Source organism: Micropterus dolomieu, linkage group LG08, assembly GCF_021292245.1.
Source record: "Micropterus dolomieu isolate WLL.071019.BEF.003 ecotype Adirondacks linkage group LG08, ASM2129224v1, whole genome shotgun sequence".
Taxonomy (NCBI): Eukaryota; Metazoa; Chordata; class Actinopteri; order Centrarchiformes; family Centrarchidae; genus Micropterus; species Micropterus dolomieu.
Genome location: NC_060157.1, coordinates 22,005,704 through 22,029,814, shown reverse-complemented (window position 1 = coordinate 22,029,814; position 24,111 = coordinate 22,005,704). Strand labels below are relative to the sequence as shown.

General features: G+C 42.4%; 1 protein-coding gene across 7 annotated transcripts in view; it reads right to left on the bottom strand.

The window, feature by feature from the left end:
* The window catches only part of prdm16 (PR domain containing 16), a 141,613-nt gene that overhangs the window by 98,603 nt on the left and 18,899 nt on the right, over nucleotides 1–24,111 (bottom strand). For all 7 annotated transcript variants that reach the window (XM_046056039.1, XM_046056038.1, XM_046056042.1 and 4 more), the window contains exon 2: nucleotides 18,677–19,143. In XM_046056039.1, the coding sequence (XP_045911995.1) occupies nucleotides 18,677–19,143 (467 nt within the window). The remainder of the gene's footprint in view (nucleotides 1–18,676; nucleotides 19,144–24,111) is intronic.

Sequence of the window (24,111 nt, the reverse complement as noted above, 5' to 3'; positions counted from 1 at the left end):
AGGGCCCCTGGAAACTTTTGTTCCGTTCATTAGTACAACAAATACATACAGATGCTTGGGGAAGAAGGATGCAGAGAGAGAAAGGATTTCTAAACACATGCCCCCACCCCAAAATGACTGCTGATTCGGAGACAATCTGCTTCTTTGTAAACAAACGGCATGCAGAGGAGCTCATGCGAGAAGTGGTCTTATTATTCAATGTAAACCTGGACAGTAAAGTGTTTAAACAGGGTATTAGTGATAGGACGGTCTGTGATTTGCTTTACTTATTTTCAGGTTAATAGTGGAAATGTAGAATGGAAAAAACGAGCTAATGCGGCATGTGACAATGAAATGGACACCCATGAGTAATGGTAAACTGACAAGTGCCCGTGGGACATACAGAAACACTGGAGGTGCTGATTTTAAGGTTCGTGTGTGTATGTGAGTGTCTTACACGTGTGAATATCATGTGAACATGTCTAAAAATGAGTCCTTATGGCTAACGTCAGCATCACCTCCCCATAATCAAGTTTAATTTCATCTGAGCAAAGCCCTGGCTCTCTCTTTCTCCGCCTTGATAGCTACAGTACATTCACGTTAATGACATTTGCCTCTGCGGTGTCCATCACATTTTCAACATCAGCAAAAAAAAGGGCATGAAACATATATTTCCCTGGTCTGCCAAGATGCGATGAAATGATTTCTTTCCCATGGAGACTTGTCTTGATAGGAAGAGAGACGGCGGCTTATACCAGAGGTTAATGACGAACATGGGACAATGACTGTGTGTGAGGAGTGGTGATGAATGGAGAGAAGCAAGGAAGATGGGTCTGGGGGCACAAAGACTGGCATACATATCCCTCCACCCCCCATGACAGCGCCATCCAAACTTTTTTTTACTACTCAATGGCCCGTTTTCTCTTGTGTGTCCCATGAATTATGTAAACGACTATGGAATCCCTTTCTTCCCCTGGCCAGAAGAAGCTAGAAAAGACAGAAGTGAGAGAAATGCCTCCTCCTCATTTTTTTCTCTTCCTTATGCTGCCTCTGAACAACCTTTCATGTTGGCAGGGTGGGCCTGAGTTTCGGCTCTGCGGCCATGTGAAAGGATGATGGTGGCCGCTGAGTTGGTGGAGGGGGAGGGTCAGGGCACAATGACATATACAAGGAACGGAGGAGGCAGGCCGGGAAAGAATGCAAGCCTTGTTGTTGGACGGCTTGACATTGATTAATGAGAGAGAGAAAGACAGAGAGAGAGAGAAGAGAGAAAATAAGAAGAGAGGGGTGGCATTGGTATAGTAGGTCAGACTTGGGGGAGTTGGACTCGTAGGGGTGAGAGACTCCGGAAGAGCCCCGGGCTGTACTGCTGATCAGGAAGAGGGTAGCGGCAGTGTAACACCGCCCATCAAAAAATGTGTGTTTGTGTGTGTGTGTACCTAGTGATACCCTGACTATTTAGCCTGAGGGTATGTCTGTCTTCTTTCATACACAGAAATGCATGTAGGCCCACACAATTCAACGTAAGTCACATCAATCCTCATCCATCAAAGTGCTCCTAAAGACTGCCATCATCATCATCATCATTAGGAGTTGCTTTGTTGTCAGTTTGTCACGCACATACACTTAATATGCTCAGCTGCTCCACAGAAAGGGGGGGAAACAGTAGTAGTCAGAACTCTACAGTGCACGGATCTAGTTGCTAAAGTTTTATTTTAATGATAGTTCAATCTTCTGCCTGTCCTTTTTTCTTTTCTTTTAATAGCATTGGTAATACTAAGGCCTTAAGACATATGAGACTAGTACAGCAAGAAAATCTCTACTTACATTATTGTTTGAATGTTGAGAAAATAAATGTGTTCTACCAGCTGCTATGGTAAGCAGCATCAGCTAATTCTGAAAATGAAATGAAAATTAGTTGCAAATCATCATGCTGGATTATGTGTTTAATGTCATATGTCTATTAGTTGTATTACTCCCACACCTAGATTTTAAAAGCAAATGGAAATAGGCTAATACACCTAATACTAATACAATAAATGTGAGAAGTTTCTATGGACAATTTATTTTCCTTCAAGTTAATTCCTCATCTATTTGGTGTCTGTGCACTGTTGACCTTTTCTACTCCAGGACCTACTCCAGTCCGCCTCTGTCTCCAGCCAAGAGGGATTTCAAAGCCTCTCCTGGATGTCCCAGGATCCTTTGTCTCCACTCTCATCTATAGGTAAGCACAGTGTGCACCCACTCCCCACCACCAGGCTCTTCAAAACTCTGCACAATAGCCAGATTTCCTCCCAATTTGCTGGTAGAGAAAAGGAGGCTCAGGAACTCCTTTCAGTTGCTTTGAATGGTGGGCCTAATTCAAACTCAATCCTTGGGTTTGCCAGGCCTCACCCCAACCTTAGCTGGCCTTACTTTGGAGCTCCTGACTTTGGCTAATGCTAGGGCAATCCCACTGTTGAAGGACTTACCCTTGTGCACATTTGGGCCTCTTTGGCAAAACACGCCGGCTTGCATTCATACTTTTGTGTATGCCAACTGATATTTTAAATCTTACTTGCCAAGGGTAAGCCGACAGAGCACATAAGCTCTTTCTCAGTAATGTTATGCTTCGCACGCTTACACTCATTTCCATCTGGGAGCTTCCCACTACAAACCACAGGCCTCTACTGTTGGTCATCCCTGACTGGGGAGTGGAACTGGCAACTTTTTCCATCACAGCCTCACTTTTCTAACCTCAAAGTGACCAGTGCCCTTTAAACATACATATATATGTGGTGAGTGTTTGTGTGTTTTTTATAGACTTTGAGTTCACTCTGCTGACCATTTGTTCTACTTGACCTCGCTGCACTCATCTCTGCCCCAATTATGCAAGCGCACACGTCCACTTTGCATATTTGTACTGCTTTTTCTCCTGACACTCTTGAGGTCAGTTCTAATCAACCACCCTTCGGTTGAACACACACTGCACACACACATACACACACCATTCTCACCAGAGTTCCTCAAAGACGCCCACCTTCCAGGTCCAAGGACTGCTATTAAAGCAATCAGGAGCTTTCTAAGCTAGGTCAAGAGCAAGGTGCTCACATGGGGATTCTGATTTGAATTATGCAAAGGGGGAATAGGAAAAGAAGGAAGAAAGGGGAAGGAGAGAAACAGAGAGAAAGATGGGAAAGAAAACAACAAAACCTTTTGTAGTCACACGGAGGTGAAATCTTGCAAGCACAAGAAACAGTAGAAGTGAAAGTGATAAAGGTGGGCAAGTGACTTCTGATGAGACAAAAGGCACTGAAACAGTGAGGAATTTAAAAGATTAGTCTTAAGTCCAAGACCCTGACCTGTGGACCTGATGAAGCATTAGAAAACACAGTGAGGACTGAAATGGTAGGACCACACGCAGATTTTTGTGTGTGTGTGTGTGTTTGTGTGTGTGTGTGTGTGTGTGTGTGTGTGTGTGTGTGTGTGTGTGTGTACTTGTGTGTGTGAATATGTGTCTGTGAGATCAGCTTTCCCTGTGGTCCATTCAGTGTCTAGTGGTTCAGGATACTGAGACATAAGGAGAGAGAATTATCTTGAAATACAACTGGATCCTGTATGTGTGTGTGTCTGTGTGTGTGTGTGCAAAAGAGATGGCAAGAGAAAGAGTCAGTAAGTGAATAGTGATAGTAAACATGGTAACTGTAGAGCTGATATAGAGGCAAGGGGGGCAATGGGGCAGGCATAGTAAGTGTGTTTTGTGTGAATCCAACATTTTATGTATGTGCTTGCACGCAGGTGTGCTGATATATTAGCTTATGCATGTTTGTGTCAACAACTGAAATGAATTTGAATGCGTGACTTCACACCTCTAGTTTTATCTAGCCTTGCAGATAGTATCTGATGCTCTATTTTGAAATATCCATCTTTATGATTTCTGCCTCCACTTTATTGTAGAGGTAGATGGAATTCTGTTTGTCCATAGTATTGAATAATCACATTTATAAAAAACACATATGTTTCCAGAAACAATGTTTAATAATATAATCTGCACACTTTGCTGTGAAAGGTTTTCAATGGAACTATGTTATGCTTAGAATACAGTCCCTAAACACTATTTATGGAAAGAGAAGTTTGTGATTAAATTTTAAATTATACCTTTCAATGCGCTGAGCATCACAAACTACATTCAATTTTTTTTGTCATTTTGGTTGAATTGACCCTATTGGAGAATGTTCTGCAACTAACAAAGGTGCTCACATCATAATGACACTGGTCTCAAAATTGTCACACAACACTAACATTTTTGCAATAGAAAGTGAAGAAAATGTAACTAACTTGTGGAAAATATAAGCCGATAATTGCCCCGGTGTCAACCTATGTCATTGTATGCGTGTCCCTTTGTGTGTATAGCCAAGTGTCCTCTGGCCAAGCCTATCCTGTGGTGAACATAATCATGGCCCTGTCGTCCCCAGGTTAAAGGCTCACTGCTGGGTCCTCTGGCACTAATGCAGTGCCAAACTATAGGGGTCACATTAGCCTCGGCTACTTCAGCAAGCATTACAGTAGAAAGAACTCCATTCCCCATTAAAAGCCACCAGCAGGCTATGATGTGGGCCTACCTGTGATGGCCTAAATGAGTCACTTAATGATAGCTGTGCTGCAGGGAAGGAGTGCTCAGACAAAGAAATGCCTGATTGGATACTGACTTACTGCGAGGGTCAAAAGAATATGAGTCAGAGTATCATATCAGTTCTGTCACTTTTGTCACTTCAGGAATAGCAGGGGTCCAAGCTTTGAGTGGATATTATTAGCGATTACATACTTTACATACTTTTTGCTACTTTTTGTCACATTAATACATGTGCGGGCTTTCCACATCCTGGCTTTCTAGATTAGACCAAAGGTATCACATCAGTTATGTATATAACAAAAAATAAAATGAAATATTACAATTATGTTCATTATCAGTTAATCTGGACATTCTTTTCTCAATGTATTTATTAATTAGTGGGTGGCTGTTGCTCAGGAGGTAAAGCAGGTTGTCCAGTAATCGCAGGGTTGGCAGTCCAATCACCAGCTCCTTCTGACGACATGCTAAAATGTTCTTGAGCAAGACACTGAATCCCAAGTTGCATGGGCAGGCCAGTGCCTTGGTGTGGTGTGTGTGTGTGTGCGTGTGTGTGTGTGTGTGTGTGTGTGTGTGTGTGTGTGTGTGTGTGTGTGTGTGTTTGTGTGTATGTGTGTGTGTGTGTGTGTGTGTTTGTGTGTGTGTCATTTTTAGATGATTTACAAGCACAAGGTGACATCGTCAAATTCTGTCTGACCAACAGGGGAACAACCAAATAAATTAAATTTATAATCATCTACAATAGAGAAAAGCAGCAAATCCCAACATTTGAGAAGCTGGAATCACTGAATGTTTGTCAGTTTTACTTGAGAAACGACTACAACAATTAATCCATTATCAAAATTTCTGATTGTGTTTTTATCACTCAACTAATCAATTAATCATTACTTGACATTGGTGGCTATGCGAGCAGCAAGCTTATATTTTGTCATACCTTAAAACTGTTTCTTATCCTTCACTGGGCGTCCACTGTGTGTTGTGCTACTTGTTCATTCTGTATGTTGATTTGTGTTTCTTTAAGTAAAAACAAAAACCACCTGTGGGTCATTTTAAGATTACCGGAACTCTGTTCATCTATCTATGAGTTCATCTATTTATACAGCAGACCAGGAAGAAGGCCCACAACATCCTGGAGGACTGAAATCAACTCCTGAGTCCCCCCCGGGTCCATCAGCAAGGTCAAGTGCACAGCAAATAGGTTCACAGCCTCCTTGGAGTCTGGGTTAGTCTGGCCATATGGCAAGTAAGCAGCATGATTAATGAGAATTTTGGGCTGATATTAGGGTTAATTGACTGTGTTAGTCACTCCTTGGATATGGAGTTTCTTGTCCTTTGCACTACTAGTGTTGACAGCAGAAGTTACCAGACTTAGTGCTTTCCGAGATTACACTCCTTATAATGACTGTGGTTGCATTTGTCCTTTCATATTTCCTTTTTCAACTATAGCAGTCAGCTAAATATGAGTTTTTCAAATGCACTTCCTCTGTGCCTGTACTGAGTTTTCTCACCAACTACATTCCTGTCTTCCTTTCACTGTCTGTATCTATTGCCTCACATGAAGCCCTTTTGTTGCCTCTAAAGCCAATATCCCAATGGAAATCAATGAAGCTGAACTTAAAGAAACCAACTGAAGAATAAATACCTGATTCTAGTTGGTTTATTTGAAATAAGACTGGCAATTGCAGCAAATCTTGGAACTCCTTAGAATGTCGTTGGTGAGCATTCATTTCGATGTTGGTTCATCTCAGTGGAACTGAGACGGAATTTCGTGAAGGAATCCACGAAGACTTCCTCAATGGATGTTTGTATCCTGGGTGAAGGGTGTGGGAAGAGAGGGTGAGTATGTCCCAGCAGTGGAGATGAGAAGAGGGTAAGTGAGCCATGTGGAGGAAGCCAGAGGGTGAGTGGTGATCTGTAAAACGATATCCTGCTACCTTCCCTGACCCCCCTGTCGGGCCACTCTGTTACCTGGACAAGATGGGAGGTATTAAGTGGCCCGCTGTCCCGCTAGGTTGAGTTGCTGATCCGCTAGCCAGAGAGGAAAGCCAACCCCTACTCCCATCTTCACTTCAGTGGGAGCGTTTGTTTTGATTTTTGTCCTCTCTTTCTCACAGACAAACCTGAGAGGCCCAATTTATCTGGGATAGAGTGAGGGGAAATAGGGCGCCTTGCCACTTGAACACTAGAACTTTAAGCCGGCAACGGTTCGCCGACTCTCTCTGCCAATGTCTTCCTTGACTGTAATGCAATGCTGACATACACCGAACAACAGAGAGCTTTTGATAATACATTATTGACTGATTAATAAATAATACATGATCATATCACTGTAAAAAATTGGAATCAGTGATTGAATATTCTGGTTCTTTGATGGATTTGGCATCCGAAGAAAAACAACTGATAAAAAGGGAAATCAAAAGCCAACACTTCCACCGCGATTCTTTTTTCTTTTAAAGTAGAGGACATCTCTAGGTTTCCTGTGAGGAGTCAACAATGTGTGCTGGTGCCCACCCACATCTTTAGGCTCGGGCAAAACAGGGACTGCCGAGAGAACAGGAGGAACAATTTGCTCATTCTCAACCAAGACATGGGGGCTTTGGACGAAGGGAAAAAAAAGACACCCAATATCCAAAATCCCTCTCTCAGGGCCATCATGTGAAGAATTCCCCCTCTTCTCCTCTTCATGTGCCCTCCCTCCCTCCCTCCCTCCTTTCCCCTTCTCTTCTCTTCTTTTCTTTTTTAATCAAGCCGTCTGGGGTTGTCAGGTCTTTTGAGACGAAGACTCCCAGCCATGTGAAAAGTTAATCCCTTGTGGGCCTTCTTCTCCGTGGCGCTCATCTCCCTGGGAACACTGGTGGTGGCTTGCAGGCAGGTGGTGGTTGGTGAAGGGAGGTGGGAAGGAGGAGGGATTGATGGAGCGATGAACACACGGCCACCCTGACCAATGGAGCAGATTCTCTCCAATTCTCCATCACTAACTCGGAAGCCCACACCTGAAGTTAGGGCCCAGTCATGCCCCAGTCCCTCGCACCCCCCACGCCTACACACACACCACCACTCTGACTTTACACTAACAACTTTTCTTTCCTCCCCTCTTATCCACCATCCTGCCACCCTCCACCCACTCTGTCTCAGTCCCCAACTCCTAGACCTTTTGATGAGGTTCCCTGCCTGACCAAAGGCTGGAATATAGAGCAGAGAGGATTTGCGGCGTGGAGAGCTAGTCGAGTGGCTTCTGAAGGATGACAGTGGTTCACAATGGAGACGGTACTCCTGTTGCATTGTGCCCCAAACCTCCACCAGCACAGCATCGACCCCCACCCCATCCACCCACCAGCCACTTGGCTTCAACTGTTTCTCTCTAGCTTCACTGTGTGTCAAAGCAACAATCCCGACAGACTCCTCTAGGGCCTACTGCCAAGAAATGAGGGACATGATAGATAACAATGGAGGTAAGACGAGGGGTTCAGCGGTGCTTTTGTCAGGATTCTCTCAATGAGTCGTTTCAGGGACATCAACAGCAAGTACAAGTAACTAAGACAAGCTATCTTTCACTTTTATGGCAAAGAAATAATATTTCTGGTTGAATGTTGAAGGCAGAAAGGTCACAGAATGTGGCTCACAAAAGCCTTCTCTAGCAGTCTGAAGGAGACAGAAAAATGCACACTTGAATGCTTTGCTTGCAGTGCACTCTTTCCTCCTCGGCTTCCCTCTCAGAGCGAAGTGCCATTGGAAATATAGACAGGCTCAGTCAGCCATCTTAATCCCTCTCCCCTGTCCATCTCACGCTCACTCAATCCACCCTGACCCCACACACTCTCACTCTTTCACACACAAACACATGCACACACACTCATTCGCCTTCTCCCTCCCTCTTAATGTGCCCCAAGCCCCCACCACACACACTAAGAAAAGAGCTGGAGGCAGGGAGAATCTCTGTCGGAGGGGTGTACAGAGCGAGATTTGGGAGTTTGTAAAGGTCAGCGCGGACTTTGTTCAATCTGAGGGTTTATCTCAGCAACAGCAGGGCAGGACAATGGGGCCGCTCGCCGCGCAACAGAAACCCAAGCTGTGGCAGCTAAATTACTTCACTGATAAGGCCGAATTAGAAGCACTGGGACCCCGGAGGCCAGGAAAAGAAGAGGAGGGAGCAAAAAGAAAAGGAGAGGCGAAATAGAGAGGGAGGGCACATAAGGTTGAGAGAGGGGGTTGAAAAATCAATGAATCACAAAAGAAAAGATTTGAGTCTGTGAGTATAATTAAAGCACATGCCCTGTATTTTGTCATGAAAGCACAAAATGTCTAATGCATGACATCCGCACTTGACAGCACATTGGCATGTGAAAAGAGATCACAGTCTGATATCTGCAAGCATTGTAATGGGACAGTAACATGTTCTTATATAAGTGTACAGATGAACACAAGACTCTGTCACGGAGGCTCAGACGGCCCTGTAGCGATCGATCATGTAAATGCTAGAGAGGGGACTGTGCTTTGTGTTTGCGTACTTGTGAACGCGTGTGCAAGTGTGCGAGAACAGGGTTGAAGAGATAAAAAGAGGAAAATGGAAATGGAAAGTGATGTTAAGACAGAAAGTGATGATGACTCCTGTCATGCATCCCCCTACTCCGCAGGAGAGGAAGAAGAAGAGGGCTTGGGAAAAAAAGCAGACGTGTAATGCTTGAGTACCCTGGTAGGCACCATGCTTCAAGTGCGTGTGCACTGTGTGTTTGCTGGTGTGCTCTTATACTGTAAACTTGTATGTATTCTACTAGAATGTCTGCCTCTTTCTCTCCCTCCCTGAATAAACAACGTCTCAGCACTTAGAACTTGTTCAGAAAGTGGCATTGTGAGCTCTTGGCCAGCAGAGGGGAGCAGGCTTTGTCACCAGAAACACATTTACGCTCAATGAAATAACAGCAGACAAAGGTACATGCGAAAAGTAATATTAAAAACCAGGGTTTCCAGTATTTAATGTAAACTGCTAAACAATGAGGAATGGCACATAACTTACAAAAGTGGTAGGTAAAGGGAGGATTTGGATGACATACCTTGAAGACGAGACAAGATAATATTAAGATTTTCTTGTAATGCCACACAACCATAATTTTATATTATTATCTGCAGGTAAGGGTGGGGGGCATATGCATATTTAGTAGCACTCACACAATATGGCACTTCTTTTTTTCTGTTTTTTTTGTCTTAACTTCTGTATCACATGGCTCTGACCTAAGAGTCTCAGAAAACTAGAATATTTGTCAGGGTTTTTTTCCACCGTTCTGTGGTACCGGGTGGCATGCTGGGTACCGCTGAGTACCAGCTGCACCAACATCCGCTCACCTCCTCACCAGAAAGGGTGACACAGAGTAGAATCATATGACATTTACAGAAGACAGAATGACCGAGAGGCTTGCTGTGCACTGCTCTGACCAATTAGAAGATTTGCAGAAATCAAGTTTGCCTCATGCACCTTCCCTTTCTTTCAGGACACCCAAACTAATAATCAGGTTACTGTTCCTCATGGTGAGAATAAAGTGAGGACTAGATTGATATTGCTCATTTACTTGTTCCTTTGCTTGTATATAATGTTAATTTCTTCATTTGTCCATCTGTTAGTGACATTCCTGATTGTATTTTTATAAAACGTGGCTTTACCATGACTTTTCTTTTTCAGGTAAAGAAGGATTTAATGTGGTGTCTGCAGTCTCATTACCTTTTAAAGACTTTCATGCTGTCATTTTAGGCCATCTTTAAACACAAAAATGCCACAGTTATAATGCATATTCTTACAGTTACTGTACATCTAATGATGACAATAATAAGAAACATAAAACCAACTACATACCACTGAACTAATGCTTAACAACAGGGATTAAACATCCAAATTCACTGTCACACTTACTAGTGTGAAGAATAATGAAAAGAAAATTTAATGAGGCAATGATATCTCATAAATGAAATGTCTGGGAAACATCTGTTTAAACTGTTATTTGTCATCTTGACACAAGCACTTGTACTAAATTAAGATATTACAGCAACTCCTGGTGAGATCCTGTTTTACCTGGGGAAATGTGACAGATTTAGGACTATGTGGAGGGTGGACCAGTGCCCAAGAAGATAAAAGACAGTAATGCACATACACACACACAAACACGCAAACACACACACAAACACACAAACACACACAAACACACAAACACCCCTCTGCAAATCTTGATTCTGTCAAAACCTTCTTGTTGTCTCATGCAGAGAAGACTCCAGGCCTCGCTCCCCATGACAGTGGTGGAGAAAATGAGCGAAAATCACTCGAGCGATTCCGGAGACTTTCCAAAGTAAAGACATCCCGGTGTGTTCGACACTTCAACAATTCAACACTGTTTTTAGATCTAATGTCGTCATCGTGCTTAGCTTCTCACTCTACTCTGTTATTCTAAATGACCGAGTAGAGGAAAGAATAACACGAGGGAATGTCTTTTTCCTGCCTGCCTGTGTCTCTTTATGTTTGCGTGGCTTTATGTGCGTGTGGTAATATTCAGTTCATATGCTTGTACATGTTCGCGTTGAACCACATTACAGTATATACACACCCTAACATACAGTACATTAATACTGAGCTTTAAAATAGATAAACAGAGAATAGGAAGGTTACCTGAAACTTTAGACTGGTTAGTGAGAGCTCTCCCTTCCTAGCTAGAACCAATCATATGCTTTTGTGGGCCCTTTATACTCTCTGCTTGTACTATTACTGACTCTGACAAAGACACACACTGTGCCGAAACGTTAGTCCTTATACCTAATAAAAAGTAATTAAAAGACACCTCCTGGGCTCACTACTCAGGTCTACAGTACAGCACAAGAACTGTAAGGAGTTAACGAAAATAAGTATTTCTATAGCTGAGGCTTTTGGGCCGTGTTGTGTATCTGATTATGGAAAATGGCAATCACAACAGCCACGGGAACCTGATTAATAGGTCACCACCTCCTGCTTGAGTCACAGAAATGTTAAGCGGCACAAGGGATTGAAATTTAAAGAGAGGGAGAAAGGGAAAGTGAGTGAAAATGGAAGAATGAGTGAGTGAGTGATCTGTGACTAACAAAGGTCTTGCACCTTACGCTTATAGACACACAAATATAACACGGAGATATTTGACAAAATATGAAACTTGGTGTGTACGTTCGTGAGACAACGCAAGATGTTTCCAGTTAGTTGAGTCTCTGATGGGATTATTCATCAGGGCAATGACGAACAATGGGGTCTCACTAGATATATTGTGCAGTGTGTAGGGAATTGGACAGGAGTCACCTGCGCTTCACCACAGAGGACTGATGAGCCAATGTGAGGGATTTTAAATTGATGCTTAAAGCACCTCTGCTAAGAGAAACATTGTGCAATAAAGGATAGCATTGTGGTGGAGATGTGTGAGGAGACTGTGGGGGGGTGGGTATACAGGCAAACAAGAGGTTCCATTGAGAATGCTTGGCTGGAGTGGCTGAGGTCTGAAACCAATGACCAAGTAATAACAGCCCAAATCCCAGGGACAATATTTGTCGAGTTCCCCTCTCTTCAAAGATGGATGACTTTGCCCTGTGTACTTCCTTGGGAGCCTGCACACCTTTCATCTGAGCCCTGCAGATTAATTTATTAACTAATTAACAGATGTTGGTAACGAGTTATGAACAAATGATAAGGTATAAAGCTTCTAATCAAACCTGACATTTAATTTGCTGCCCTGCTTCCTCGTTATCAATTACTATGTTCATTGAAGATAATTGACAACGGTTTGCACTGGGACACAGGAGGCTTGTCTTTAACAGCTTTCTTTTAAAAAAAAACAGCGCTGCTGTAATGTTTCTAGGGGCAACGGCAACCATATGTTTAATATTAGATGTAATCTGTTCCACTGGAGTGCTCTGAAAGCTGGGAAAATTGGATTAAATTGGCTAATGGCATGTTTAAAACCTACATAAAATGAACGTGAATGGAAGATATTACAGCACGCACGCCCGAGACTTGTGGTGTTACACTCTCTCCCTGGTGTTTTGCTCCATGTGTAAACTTGGGGTTTCTGTCAAAGTCAAATAATAATGACAGAAAACCGCACACTGCTGGTCAATACTGTTATTAGAAACCACAGGTTTGATATCCTTTTCATTACAATGTGGGTCTATATGCACATGTGCCAATGTAACCTCCTTGCGTTAACATAAAATTTCATATAACCAATCGTGAAAAATATGCAGTTAGTTCTAAATGTATGTATTCATCAGTTTCACCATTAAAAGATTTTAAAAGATTCCCTTTGTTAAAGGTTTTTTTTTTTCATCAAAGTTTTGATGTAAAATCACATTATCTGTATCTCAAAATATATTTTTTTTTACCATGCAGACAGTTTCAGTTTTATTCAGTTTTGAGAAATGTACTTCACTATCTATCTTTGTTGTGTAAGTGAAGTCTCAGTTTTGAATATTTGACCCTTTAATATACAACTATCCTCTACTTTGCACTGAAAGTATATTTGAGGAGGTAAAACTAAGAAGGCCTGCTGTTTTTCCTGTTATGGCTTTAAGGAGAAATACTCTCAGCTCATGGCCATGCTCATCAGAGCACAGTCCTGATTTGATTACTTAAAGACATAATAATGACCCTACGTATTTACATGAAGAGCTTCACTCATGCTATAGAACGGTAGGGGTTAAAGTTAACTAGAGGTAATGTTGGGTGTGAGTGTCTAAAAATGGATGATGAATAAATGGATTCCTGTTTTACGGGTAGTGAATTCTTACTTTCTCTGACCTTAACCAACACTCATAATTGAAGCGGCAGAACATGACTGTCACCGCGAACACACTGGAAAGCACATTAGTCAAATCAAGCAGGAAATTACTCTCTCATTGTCACACTCCCTCTCTTTCTCTCTCCGTCTCATACTATCCATTCACTTGGTGTGACCACTGTCTCCTGGCAGTCCTAGGGAGTTTCTGCCCTATCAGTTTGGTACCAGTCACCTTAAGGGCCAGACATCAAGATAAGAACACCTTTCTGTGGAAGGCAAACAGATCAGACAAGCTCCAAGCTGCACCTTGAATGCCCTATAGGGATATCTTGCAGCATAAGAACTTGGCCATCCGCCCTCCTCAGGCAAAACACAAAAGGCGAGCAAACACTTTAGGAGGCGAGAGGTGGGTCAGGACAGATAAGTGTCAGGGTGCGCCAGGACTTCTTCTCCCGAAAGTTTGGAGACAAGGACGTTAGCTCAGCTCAGCGATTAGGACGAGAACAAAAGGAGCAAAGCGTCAGCGTGAAAAGTGAGCTGTCAAGCTGAAGATTAAGTGCCTGACATAGGGTGAGGGAGATGCATGATGCCATGGCCGAATCAGTATCCGTCACGTAGAACCTTGGCGACATGAGAGTGCCCGCCAGATGTCTTAGCCTATCACTAAGTCAATAACGGGGTAAACAGAAGAGCTAGCATACTTTTGCCTCTTTTCAAACATCACTGGATGAATGATACTGATATGGAAAATCACCCCACAAAAAGTAAACAGAAAAAGAATGAGGGACAAAGAAAAAGAAGTTTGCCTGGCAACAATGTCATCCCAAGGTCCACTTCTGCAAAGAGACAAACATGGCTGCAGGGCTGACATGGCTTCTATGATATATGTTTTTATGTGTGAAAGCATTTGTGTTGACCTTGTCCAAAGGGGCTACATCGGTGAACATCCCTAAAATCAAAATGCATAATATGTCCTTCTTACGTCCCCCGTTATCATGAATCAGAATATATGATACCCTAAAGGCGTTGTGCTGTATAGGCCTATCATTTATATTCTATAAATTGACAACGGCAGAACACCAACATTGGCAATTACAAGTTCAGCAGCCAGTAAATTGTCCAAATGTGTCCTCTTTAAGGCAAAGGACTTATTCTTCTCCCAGTTGGTGAGATTGTGCTGCAACACTGCCTTGACCTTCAAGCAAGACTTTTGTGAGATATCAAACACTGAAGCTGGTGAAATACTGAGAAAAGACAAGGCTAATAGGTGCTAGGGGAGTTTCAAAAGCCACGATTCAGAGGCGTAAGGACACGCCCAGTGGTCACAGGGTAAGGAGATGTGAGAGTAAGCACCATTAATATCGCTTCAAGAGGGCTTGGCCATAACGTTTGTTTGCTTCACGGCTATTGTGAATATAGACTTTGATTTTCTCTTGGTTTTCCTCTAAGGATCAAAGTCAAAGCCTTTACCTACCTGAAAATGAACAGTTTGTTCCTATTAACATGCACTGATTCCTTCAAACACATCCACAAATGTGTTGCACTCTCTCCTACAATCTGAACACCCAAGGGAGTTAGATCAGTGAGTCTATTCAATGCCAGTCAGTGAAGAGTGCAATACCTCCACCATTGTATGGTGACATGACTCTATCAATAGGCAAGTCAGGTCAATCTACCGGCCAGATAATAGCAGCAGTGGCACTCTGACAGTAGATCCCCACCAGCACTCTCTGAGGGCCTTGCCTCACTGCTTGCTCAGGCCTTCCTATCCTGAGGGATTGGCAGCCCTACACACACACAACCAGAGAGACACACACACTTATAGTAGACCTGGGGCCCTGGCGTTCTATCATGTTGTGCTAAAGGGAGAGCATAATGGTTTTTAAATGGATGACTTGGTGCTGGCCCAGAGAGGGAGTCTGAGACAGAAGAGAATGGCCATGGCCTGCAGCGAAGCAGCTCTTAGATTGAGCTGTCCGTCTCACTGAAATGAGTCTGAGTTAACACCTCTTCCAGTCCCTGGTGCCCCGGGACAGACAATAGTAGGCTTCCTCTCTGCCTTCCTCTTTCTTCTTTCTCTCACTACTATTCATTCACTCTATCTTTCTATTACTCTCTCGCTTTCTCTCCACAAATCTACACTTCAACTCAGATATATAAAAAAGCACTACAGCATCCGCCATGTGATTGTTAGAGCTGTTTGGCTTCGTTGGTAGACCGCGGGGCTTGCAAAGCCAACATAATGAGTTATTGCCAGTGTTAGTAAAAAATCCACAAAAATGCAGTCAATGTAGTTAAACTGTTTTGGATTCAAGTGTACGACTGCAGATGGCATATATCATTGTTGATGAGTAAAACTTTGTAACTGCAATTTTGGTGATTTCATGTTTTCAAGGATTATATAGGTCTAAAACCTTTGATTTTAAGATAATTTAATCAACTCAAAATGATGGTCATCAAGCAGTCAGACAAGGTTGTTTATCTCTTAGGAATATTTTGGGAAGAAAAGGTTTTATTCAACATCAGCAAGACTGTACAGTACAATTTATTATAAGTGTAAGCACAGTTCAACTAATCACTCTGATAACTACATTCAGCAACTAATCCAATTTTGAGCCACAATGTATGAGGCCTTTTTAGATATGATCATATTTATACTATAGAGATCTCTGATGACTACACTTATTATCTTTCACAACACATCCCCCTGTTTTGGCAGGGGGCCAGTGTAAAACACACACAAACACATATTCACAGAATTTGCATGACGAGTATAGACTCCTCTAGCCTTTCTGATGCTGTGAGAAATGTGTTTTTTTCATCTTCTTTTTTACTCTATCCATCCCCATTAATCCTTATTTCTCTCTCATTTCTTTTAACATCTTTCTTCACTCAGCCATATTTCTGTCACTCCCTTGCCTGTCTATTTGTCTAAGACCAGAGGCAGTAGAAGGGTAGAGGGGTAGATGGTGAAAGAGGGGAGAACGGGGTGTATGGGACTCCTAGGGGAGTCTGTTGATGATTATCAACAGGCTGATTGTTATGACTATCTGTGATAAGAGTCTGAGAGAGGAGAGTCCCTGAAGGCTTCCAGCTCCAAACCAGACAGGATATCTTAAAAAAATAATACAGCATAAGCCAGAGGGAGTCCTCCAACGACCACTCAGGAGGCGGAGGAAGAGAAGACGGATCAATCTTTCCCTTTTGTCAGGTTGGGAGGCAAACACCAAAGATTTTACCTTGAGGGGAAACAAAATTGACCTCAAGCTAACAGCAATATGTAAATTGATTTGAAAAAAATGCATTGCTCATAAACAAAGCTTCCAAAACAATAAGAATGTGCCAAAGTCAGTGATAGAATTTGGACTTGGGATTTGTTTGTGCCCATACTGCATCTTATGTGTGGTTTAATAAACTTCATCTTAACTTCAAACTCCAGTGGCCAAATAACTAGACATCATTTTTGGGGAGGTGTGTGTGTGTGTGTGTGTGTGTTTGTCTATGCCAGGACATTTCTGTGAGCACATGTGTGAATGCATCTCTTTAGAGCTGAAGGTGGCCTTTTTTCCTAAGCCAGAGAGCTAAAGCTTAGCTGATGAATATGCATTAGTCGGGTGTCTGGGGAGAAAAAAGGAAGGAGGAGGAAAACTGAGAGAAAACATGAGAGCTACGGGGAGATTGTAGCTTTTGGAGAGGTGCCCTTTGCACCCCGAATGGCTAGCCATAATATGAACTTTAAAAAGGAAAATGTTCAGCATGGCACACTGCCACATAGCGTGTTTCTGTATGCTCTAAACGCCTGCATGCTCCTACAACTGTTAAGAAGAAAACAGGGTAAAAAAAAGAAATGAAGGCTTTCATGGAAAACACCAGGAGTTCTCCAGACTGAGCATATTTGGGGAACCATTAGAGATTCCTTTAAAATCTTGTTAATGAGGAATTAGAATTTTTGAGAAATATTATATTTAAAATATTATATGAGAAACAATGAAAACATTTGCCACATACTTTTGCAACTAATTTAAGAATTTTAATTTCATTTTAATTTAAACTCTCCAATATTAGTTTTACTGTGCTAGTTAAAATGTACAAGAGTACAAGGTTGAACAAATTAGTACATTTTGCTGTTATGAAATAATTATTCCTGCTACTATGGTACTAGCTCTACTCCATCTGCCTAAATGTCAACTACATCAGTAGCAGGCAACTCACGTTTTGATAACTATAACTTTTGCCATTGCTTTGTTGATTATAGTGCAAAATATGAGATGTATAAGCTGAACAACAAATCCTCTACAAGTAAACCTTTTATTTCATCAGTTTATGTGGTCCAATGTGCAACCATTCAATACAAAATATTTGCTTAAAATGGAAATGGTTTTCTAAATGCACAGTTACCAGAAACTACAATTTAACAAAACCATCTCAACATCATTGCTTGGCCTGTTAATCCACAGGTAAAATTTTATAAACGTGTAACTGTGTAAGCCTACATGAGCTGGTGGTGTTTAATTCAAGCGCATCATGCCCTCTCCAACATGGCGTTCCATTGATTAACTTGTCAAAGTCTCTATTCCTTATAACGTACAAATGTAATATTAGATGTGATTAGATGTGAATGACCGGCCCCTGAAAATGAAGAGTCAAGGAGTCAGTGAAATGAAAAGCAGGCCAGTATATTTCATCTCTGATTAGGCATATGAGAAAGAGAGAAAGGGAGAGAGAGAGACAGAGATCAGGAGTTTCTTTTTTTTTTCTTAATGAGCTTACTGAAGCAACTTCAATATCCTCTAATGTCATGTTGAAATGAAAATTAATAGTTCAATATGCCGCCACCGCACTGGGCCATGCTTCTTCCATTTCCATATCGGGTGGCGTGACCAAATGAGTGTGCTCGCTCGGACCGACGCCCAGAAAAGCTGATACCTCCACTAATCAGCAAGATTTTTCCATCTGACATTGCTGTGCTGCTGGAATTCTGGGCGAGTGCGTTTTGTATGCGTGTGGAGGCCTGTGTGTATGTGCAGTATCAACGATGAGGTCCAATCATCCAGGGGACGCAAATGGAATGGCATCTTGGCTGATGATGAGATCGCATGTGACGAGTGTTGGCTGGAAATGTGAATGCGTGAACAAAGAGCGGCACGCTCATTTTACCCTCTTCAGTGTTGCTTCATTGTTTCTATCACTCTTTCATTTCATATGTTACAGTACATTCGTGTTTGTACCACACAATATGTAAGTGGTCAAAAGTGATAGAAAAAAACAGTAAACAACCCAAAACAAAGTACAAAGAAGCCGTTCTGGTTCCTACCTCCCATCCGAAGGAGCTGTCTTTGCCCGTGGCCCCATGATGCAGCGTGCTATGAAGACCAAACCTCTCACCAGCATCAATGCGGGTCTTGGCCCAAACACCCAGACCTGCACCGGGCACAGAGGACTCCCGCAGCTCTAGTTCGCTGGGAATGGGAATGTCGTCTGGAATGTAGACAGGTGCCTCGTAGGGCGAGCCCTCCTTGGGTGTGGTGAAGTCCTGGTCATTGCTGCTGCTGTTGCTGTTGTTGTGAAGGTGGTGGTGGTGGGTGGCATAGATGTGAGGGTGCAGCAGGTGGTGGTGGTTGTTGTTTGGATGGGAAGGAATAGGTGAGGGCAGGGGGGACATGCTGATGATGCCGTCTTCTGCATCATCTTCTGGGCTGTCGGCACCACCTCCGCCGCCGGCTGCTAAACCCAGGAGGTCAGCCTCTGTGTCGTACATGCTGTCCACTGGCTCACTGTCATCTATGAGACAAAACACATGTACAGAGACGATTGTTAATAAGCATACAATTTTCAGATTACACCAAGGAGGTCATGGATTTCACCATCAGCATGTTAGGAAAAGACAGAAAATATCTGTTTTAACCCGCCAAATGTATGCTATTAATCTCAGAATTACACAGAAATACAGAGTGTGGCGAAGGGAGAGAGCAGTCACCCCACCCGGATTCAAACCCAGGTCATCATGGTAATAAACAAACTTGACCACAGTGCCAAAGAGCCAGGGTTGTTGTTGTTACGGCAGTCAGTGTGCATACTCAACCGTAGTGACGGTACTCCTTTACACAGAGACTGAAATACTTTAAGCAGGGATTCACACCAAAAACATTCCTACCTTAAAACAGCGCAGGGGGTAGAATTGGGGGTTACAACCCTACAGGTAGTCAAGTTTAAATAACAGATCAATGCATTTATCAGATGACAAAATACTGTACAACAGTTTATAATACTCACAGACAGGATTTTACATTCACCCTGGCATCTCTTTTATTTTATGTCATGTTTAAACTATTTTAGTAGCAGAAATTATCCATTCGTGTTACAAAAGTAATCCACCAGGACTGTTTTCTTGCATGTATTTGTTTGGTAAGCACAGCACCTTGCCAAACGACATTGCATTGCAGCCAATGTTGAGGTTCAGCACTGTTGCCGCACAATCCTTCGCTGTTTTGCCGAAGCCCTCTGCTTCAATAGATGGCTCCATTCAAATGAATAAGAGGGCTGCGTTTTCTTTCACCCAGTGCTACTGCCGGTCTGATGGCGTACGTCATATCCCTAGCCTCAGTAGACACTACGCATCCAGTGACTTCTTGACTCTAAATTACAAAAAACACCCCACCGCAATCTCCAAACCTCTAAACTGTTAGAAAACCACACTGTACAAAGAGAGAATTGGGGGGTCGTCACAAAAGAATCCTATCATTTTGATTGCCCTTCAGCTACAAGACGCTAAGTTCACAGATTTTCCAGAGGCCGTCTGAGAAGAGCCAGACAGATGACGAGAAGAAGCTTTAGGTTAGCCAAGATCTTGATGGGAAAAGTTCTCACTCCCATCGCAGTCACTATTTTCTGCCAGGACTCATCTTACAAATAATGGCTATGTCTATCACTGACCTGGTTAGCCTCGTCACCTATCATTATTGTCATGTCCAGAGATTGACAATATGATTGTGCCTGCACTCCAGGATCCCATCATTCCAACAACAGTAAAAACGATGATGAGCACTACAAGTGTGTGTGTGTGTGTGTGTGTGTGTGTGTGTGTGTGTGTGTGTGTGTGTGTGTGTGTGTGTATGGATGCCATAACATTTGGCTTCAAGTTTCATCCGATTTCTCTAAGTGCGGTTTTATGAAATATTTTTGTGGACAGTGAAGGTTTGTAAATGGGCATGTGCAAATGTATCTTGGAGAGCTACTTCGCTGTGTGGGGCAAATGGGATTTTTAACAGCACATAATATTAGTTATAGTGTATTAGTAGACCATTCACCATATGCCTTTTTGAATATCAGTGCTGAAGTAATACCTGGGTTTACATACTTACCTACACAATACTCTTTTCAACTTATTTTTTTTAATTAAACAAAGAAACCAAACTTCCCAAGTGCTAACCCAAGCAGCCACACGAGGACTTTGTCTTCATAAAAAATATACAATTGGTAAAATTAGGTTTAAATGTTCTGATCAAAGAAATGTCACCAGATATTTGATGCAAACTGGATGCCACATCTGACCGCGTCAGTACCAAAAACAGGTTCAGCATCCAGCCCTACTCTGTCCATATTTGTTTGTGTATGTGTGTGTGTTTGCCTCAGTACATCTATATGTGTCTCCTTTTCCTCTCTGGAGGGCTCCTGGTGTCTTTAGTCAAAGCACCACTGCAGTTTTACTATCTAAACACAGGGACTGGCAATCAGCAGGCTAACTAGGCCCAAAATTACAGCAGGAGTGGTTCCAATCAAGCTCTCTCCCTCTGTTAGCCTCCATGTAGCCTGCTGCCAAGCCAGCCGCCGCTTCCCAGGTTTTAGCTGGAGCTGCAACATGACATTTAAAGAATTTGCTTGTAAGTACATGGAAGTTTATTAGGTCACAATGGAAGTTTGTGGGTTGAATTTTAATAAAACGTGATGTAAGAAATATGCATCATTAACAAGTTAAACTAAAACAACAGATAATACATTTTCTTTCAGTTTTAAGAGTGTACTAATTTCTAAACTATTTTTCTGTATATGCTTAATAAGGTGAGGAGCGAAACACTGAAGCTTGTAAACTGTAGAAAGATTGAATGAGCTAATCAAGAAGCCATTATAGACAGAGTCATCACTGAGCACATTCATCATGTAGTGCATCAGTTTTTTTCTTCTTTGATAAATATTTGGGTTTCTGCCCAGTGACAGATGTGGACTGTGAAACTTGTTAAATTAACTGACATGTAAGTTTTAAATGCGAAACGTGAAACTATGAAAGCATGCGACAAGGGCTTTTCAGTGCCTGGCAAACTTGCAGCCTGTCCACGCAGATCCGGGAAACTTATCATATAAAGCTACAGCAGTAAAATCCAGGCTTTTATGACTGATTCTGCGTCATCCAGTGATTTTGACTGGAAAAGAACCCATTTTTTAATGATCACTGTTTCATAGGGGCTCAGACCAGGCGTGCAATTAAGCATTGGAACATGTGAGCCAGCAGTAGCTTCCACTTTTCACAGATCAATTAAAGTTTTATAACATAGCCCTATCTGCTGCTCCCTCTGCACAATCAAAAGTGTTTTCAGGCTGTTAAACACTTTTTTTTAAAACTCAATCTCCCTCTTCACTCCCCCACACTGGCACTTGACCCATTGAGAGCAATTCTGACAAGCAGAAAGACAGGATTGGAAAATCTATTAAATACTATTTGGCTTTAACCGTCTCTGTGCATAAAAAAACATGCACAGATCACTACGTCAAATAATTGAGTAACAAGGAGAAAGAGAAAAAAAAACTATTAATTTTAATGAACCAAACATCTTTTGTGAGACACGTAAAAGAATTGCCTGGAGTGCAAACTGGGAAATTTTTAGATTCCTTGCCACTTGAGACAAGCTCTCTCTCTCCTGTTTTCTGTAAGACAAGTGGACCATGTTCAACCAGTGCCGATAAAAGTTGCACATGAGAAAAGTAAGCAGGAAATTAATGAAAGGGGCCATGAAGAGGACGAAGAGGAGGAGGTGAAGAGTCTAAAAACTGACGGCTGCACTGCTTTTAACCAGCTGTATGTTAGCTCTGCGTCTCAAAAGACCCAGAAAGAGATGTTAGGTTCGTCTCCCAGAGGACTTCTTAAAAAACACCCGGGCCAGATAGTGCCTTCCTCTCCCTGGCTCCTTATGTTGTTCTTTCTCTCTCTGTTCCTCTCGCCATCTCTTTCTCTTTTATGGGGAGCTATTTATCCTGATTACATCAGGGGTCAATCATTAATTCGCACCTTGGGGGTCCCGGTGCTGGCTGCGGCTACAATGGGCTGCTTGTTCAGCGGCTGTTATTCCAGTGGAAAACTACGCTGCTCTGCCTGAGAGCCGGGCCCAGGCCACATGAAGGCATCCCATTTATTTGATAAATTGTAAATGCGTGCCATAAACGGAGCTCTTTGCTTTGTAGCACGGCTTGCAATAACAAAGATTTTAGGGCACGTATGAACACAGATGCAGGCTATCACACAAACACACATCTGTTTGCAACTGCAGGAGCTGTTACTGTACTCTAAACACATGTGCAAGAGATCAGATGGTGTTGTAGGTAAAGATGATATCTCATAATCACTGCATGTCACAGTGAAATTAGAAGATATGACATGGATATGACATTTATAGACACTAACCTCTAAAATACACATCTCACAATGTCAGATAATTCAAAAGACAAGTGCAGAACACTAGCATAAGCCATTAAAAAATATCTGACTATACTTCCTTTCAAGAGTCAAGATTAAAAAAATAAAAATACAAAAAAATATGAAAAGCCGATAACACTGTAATCAGCGTTGCCATGGCAAAATAACTTGACACAGTGCTGAAAATCAGCAGTTTAATCGGAGAGCCTTACAACGGGCAAATTGTTCTGTGGTTGTGTTTAATCAGGGCACTCTAGACTTAAATGCAGAAAGATAGAGATCTGGAGTCATTTTCTGCCGTCTGCCTGGACGCACACAAACACATGTGCCTTGTGGCATATAGACTGAGCTGTATTGTAGACGTAGTCTGGGTAGAAAGAAACAACACTCACTGCATCCAGGAATTCTGGGAAGAAACCTATAAATATTGCATCAAATGAGAGTTTAGAGAGCAGAATAAGCCCTCATGCCTTCATTGAGAACCATCGTGAATCTTTGTAAAGTCGTAGTTAAAGATGCATTTTTACTTGTATAGGGGCATGCACATATTGTAAAGCACAGCAGACCACCAGGTAAGAATGGATGCCAACAATAGCTTGAGTATCCAGAGTCAGGTGTATGCTTTGCTAGAGAGCGAGCAGCACACTGGAGCCATGGCTGTGGCTATGATAACAACAAAAGAGAGCTAGGAAGAGAACGTTTGTGCCAATGATGGCCATCATAAAGCACACACGTCCTATTTCTCTCACTGCCTTCCCTCTCCAACGCACACAGAGACTGTATCTTTGTCTGGCTGTAAATTGATCTGGTTCAATTCAAAAGAAAAGCCAGCCACTGATGAAAAGACAGTATCCAGGGAAAAGGCAAAACTATGCAAAATTCTGCACCGGCTCCAAATATGGGGAGAAAAGATCGTCTGGTGAAAGAAAAAAAAGAATTAAAGGCAGAGGGAGAATGTGTGGACCATGACAGATATGAAAAATGGCTAGTTGGTTGAGAAATAAATGACCAAACATTTTGATGTGGGAGCTCTCTGCGTACATGTGCACACGTGTGTGTATAAG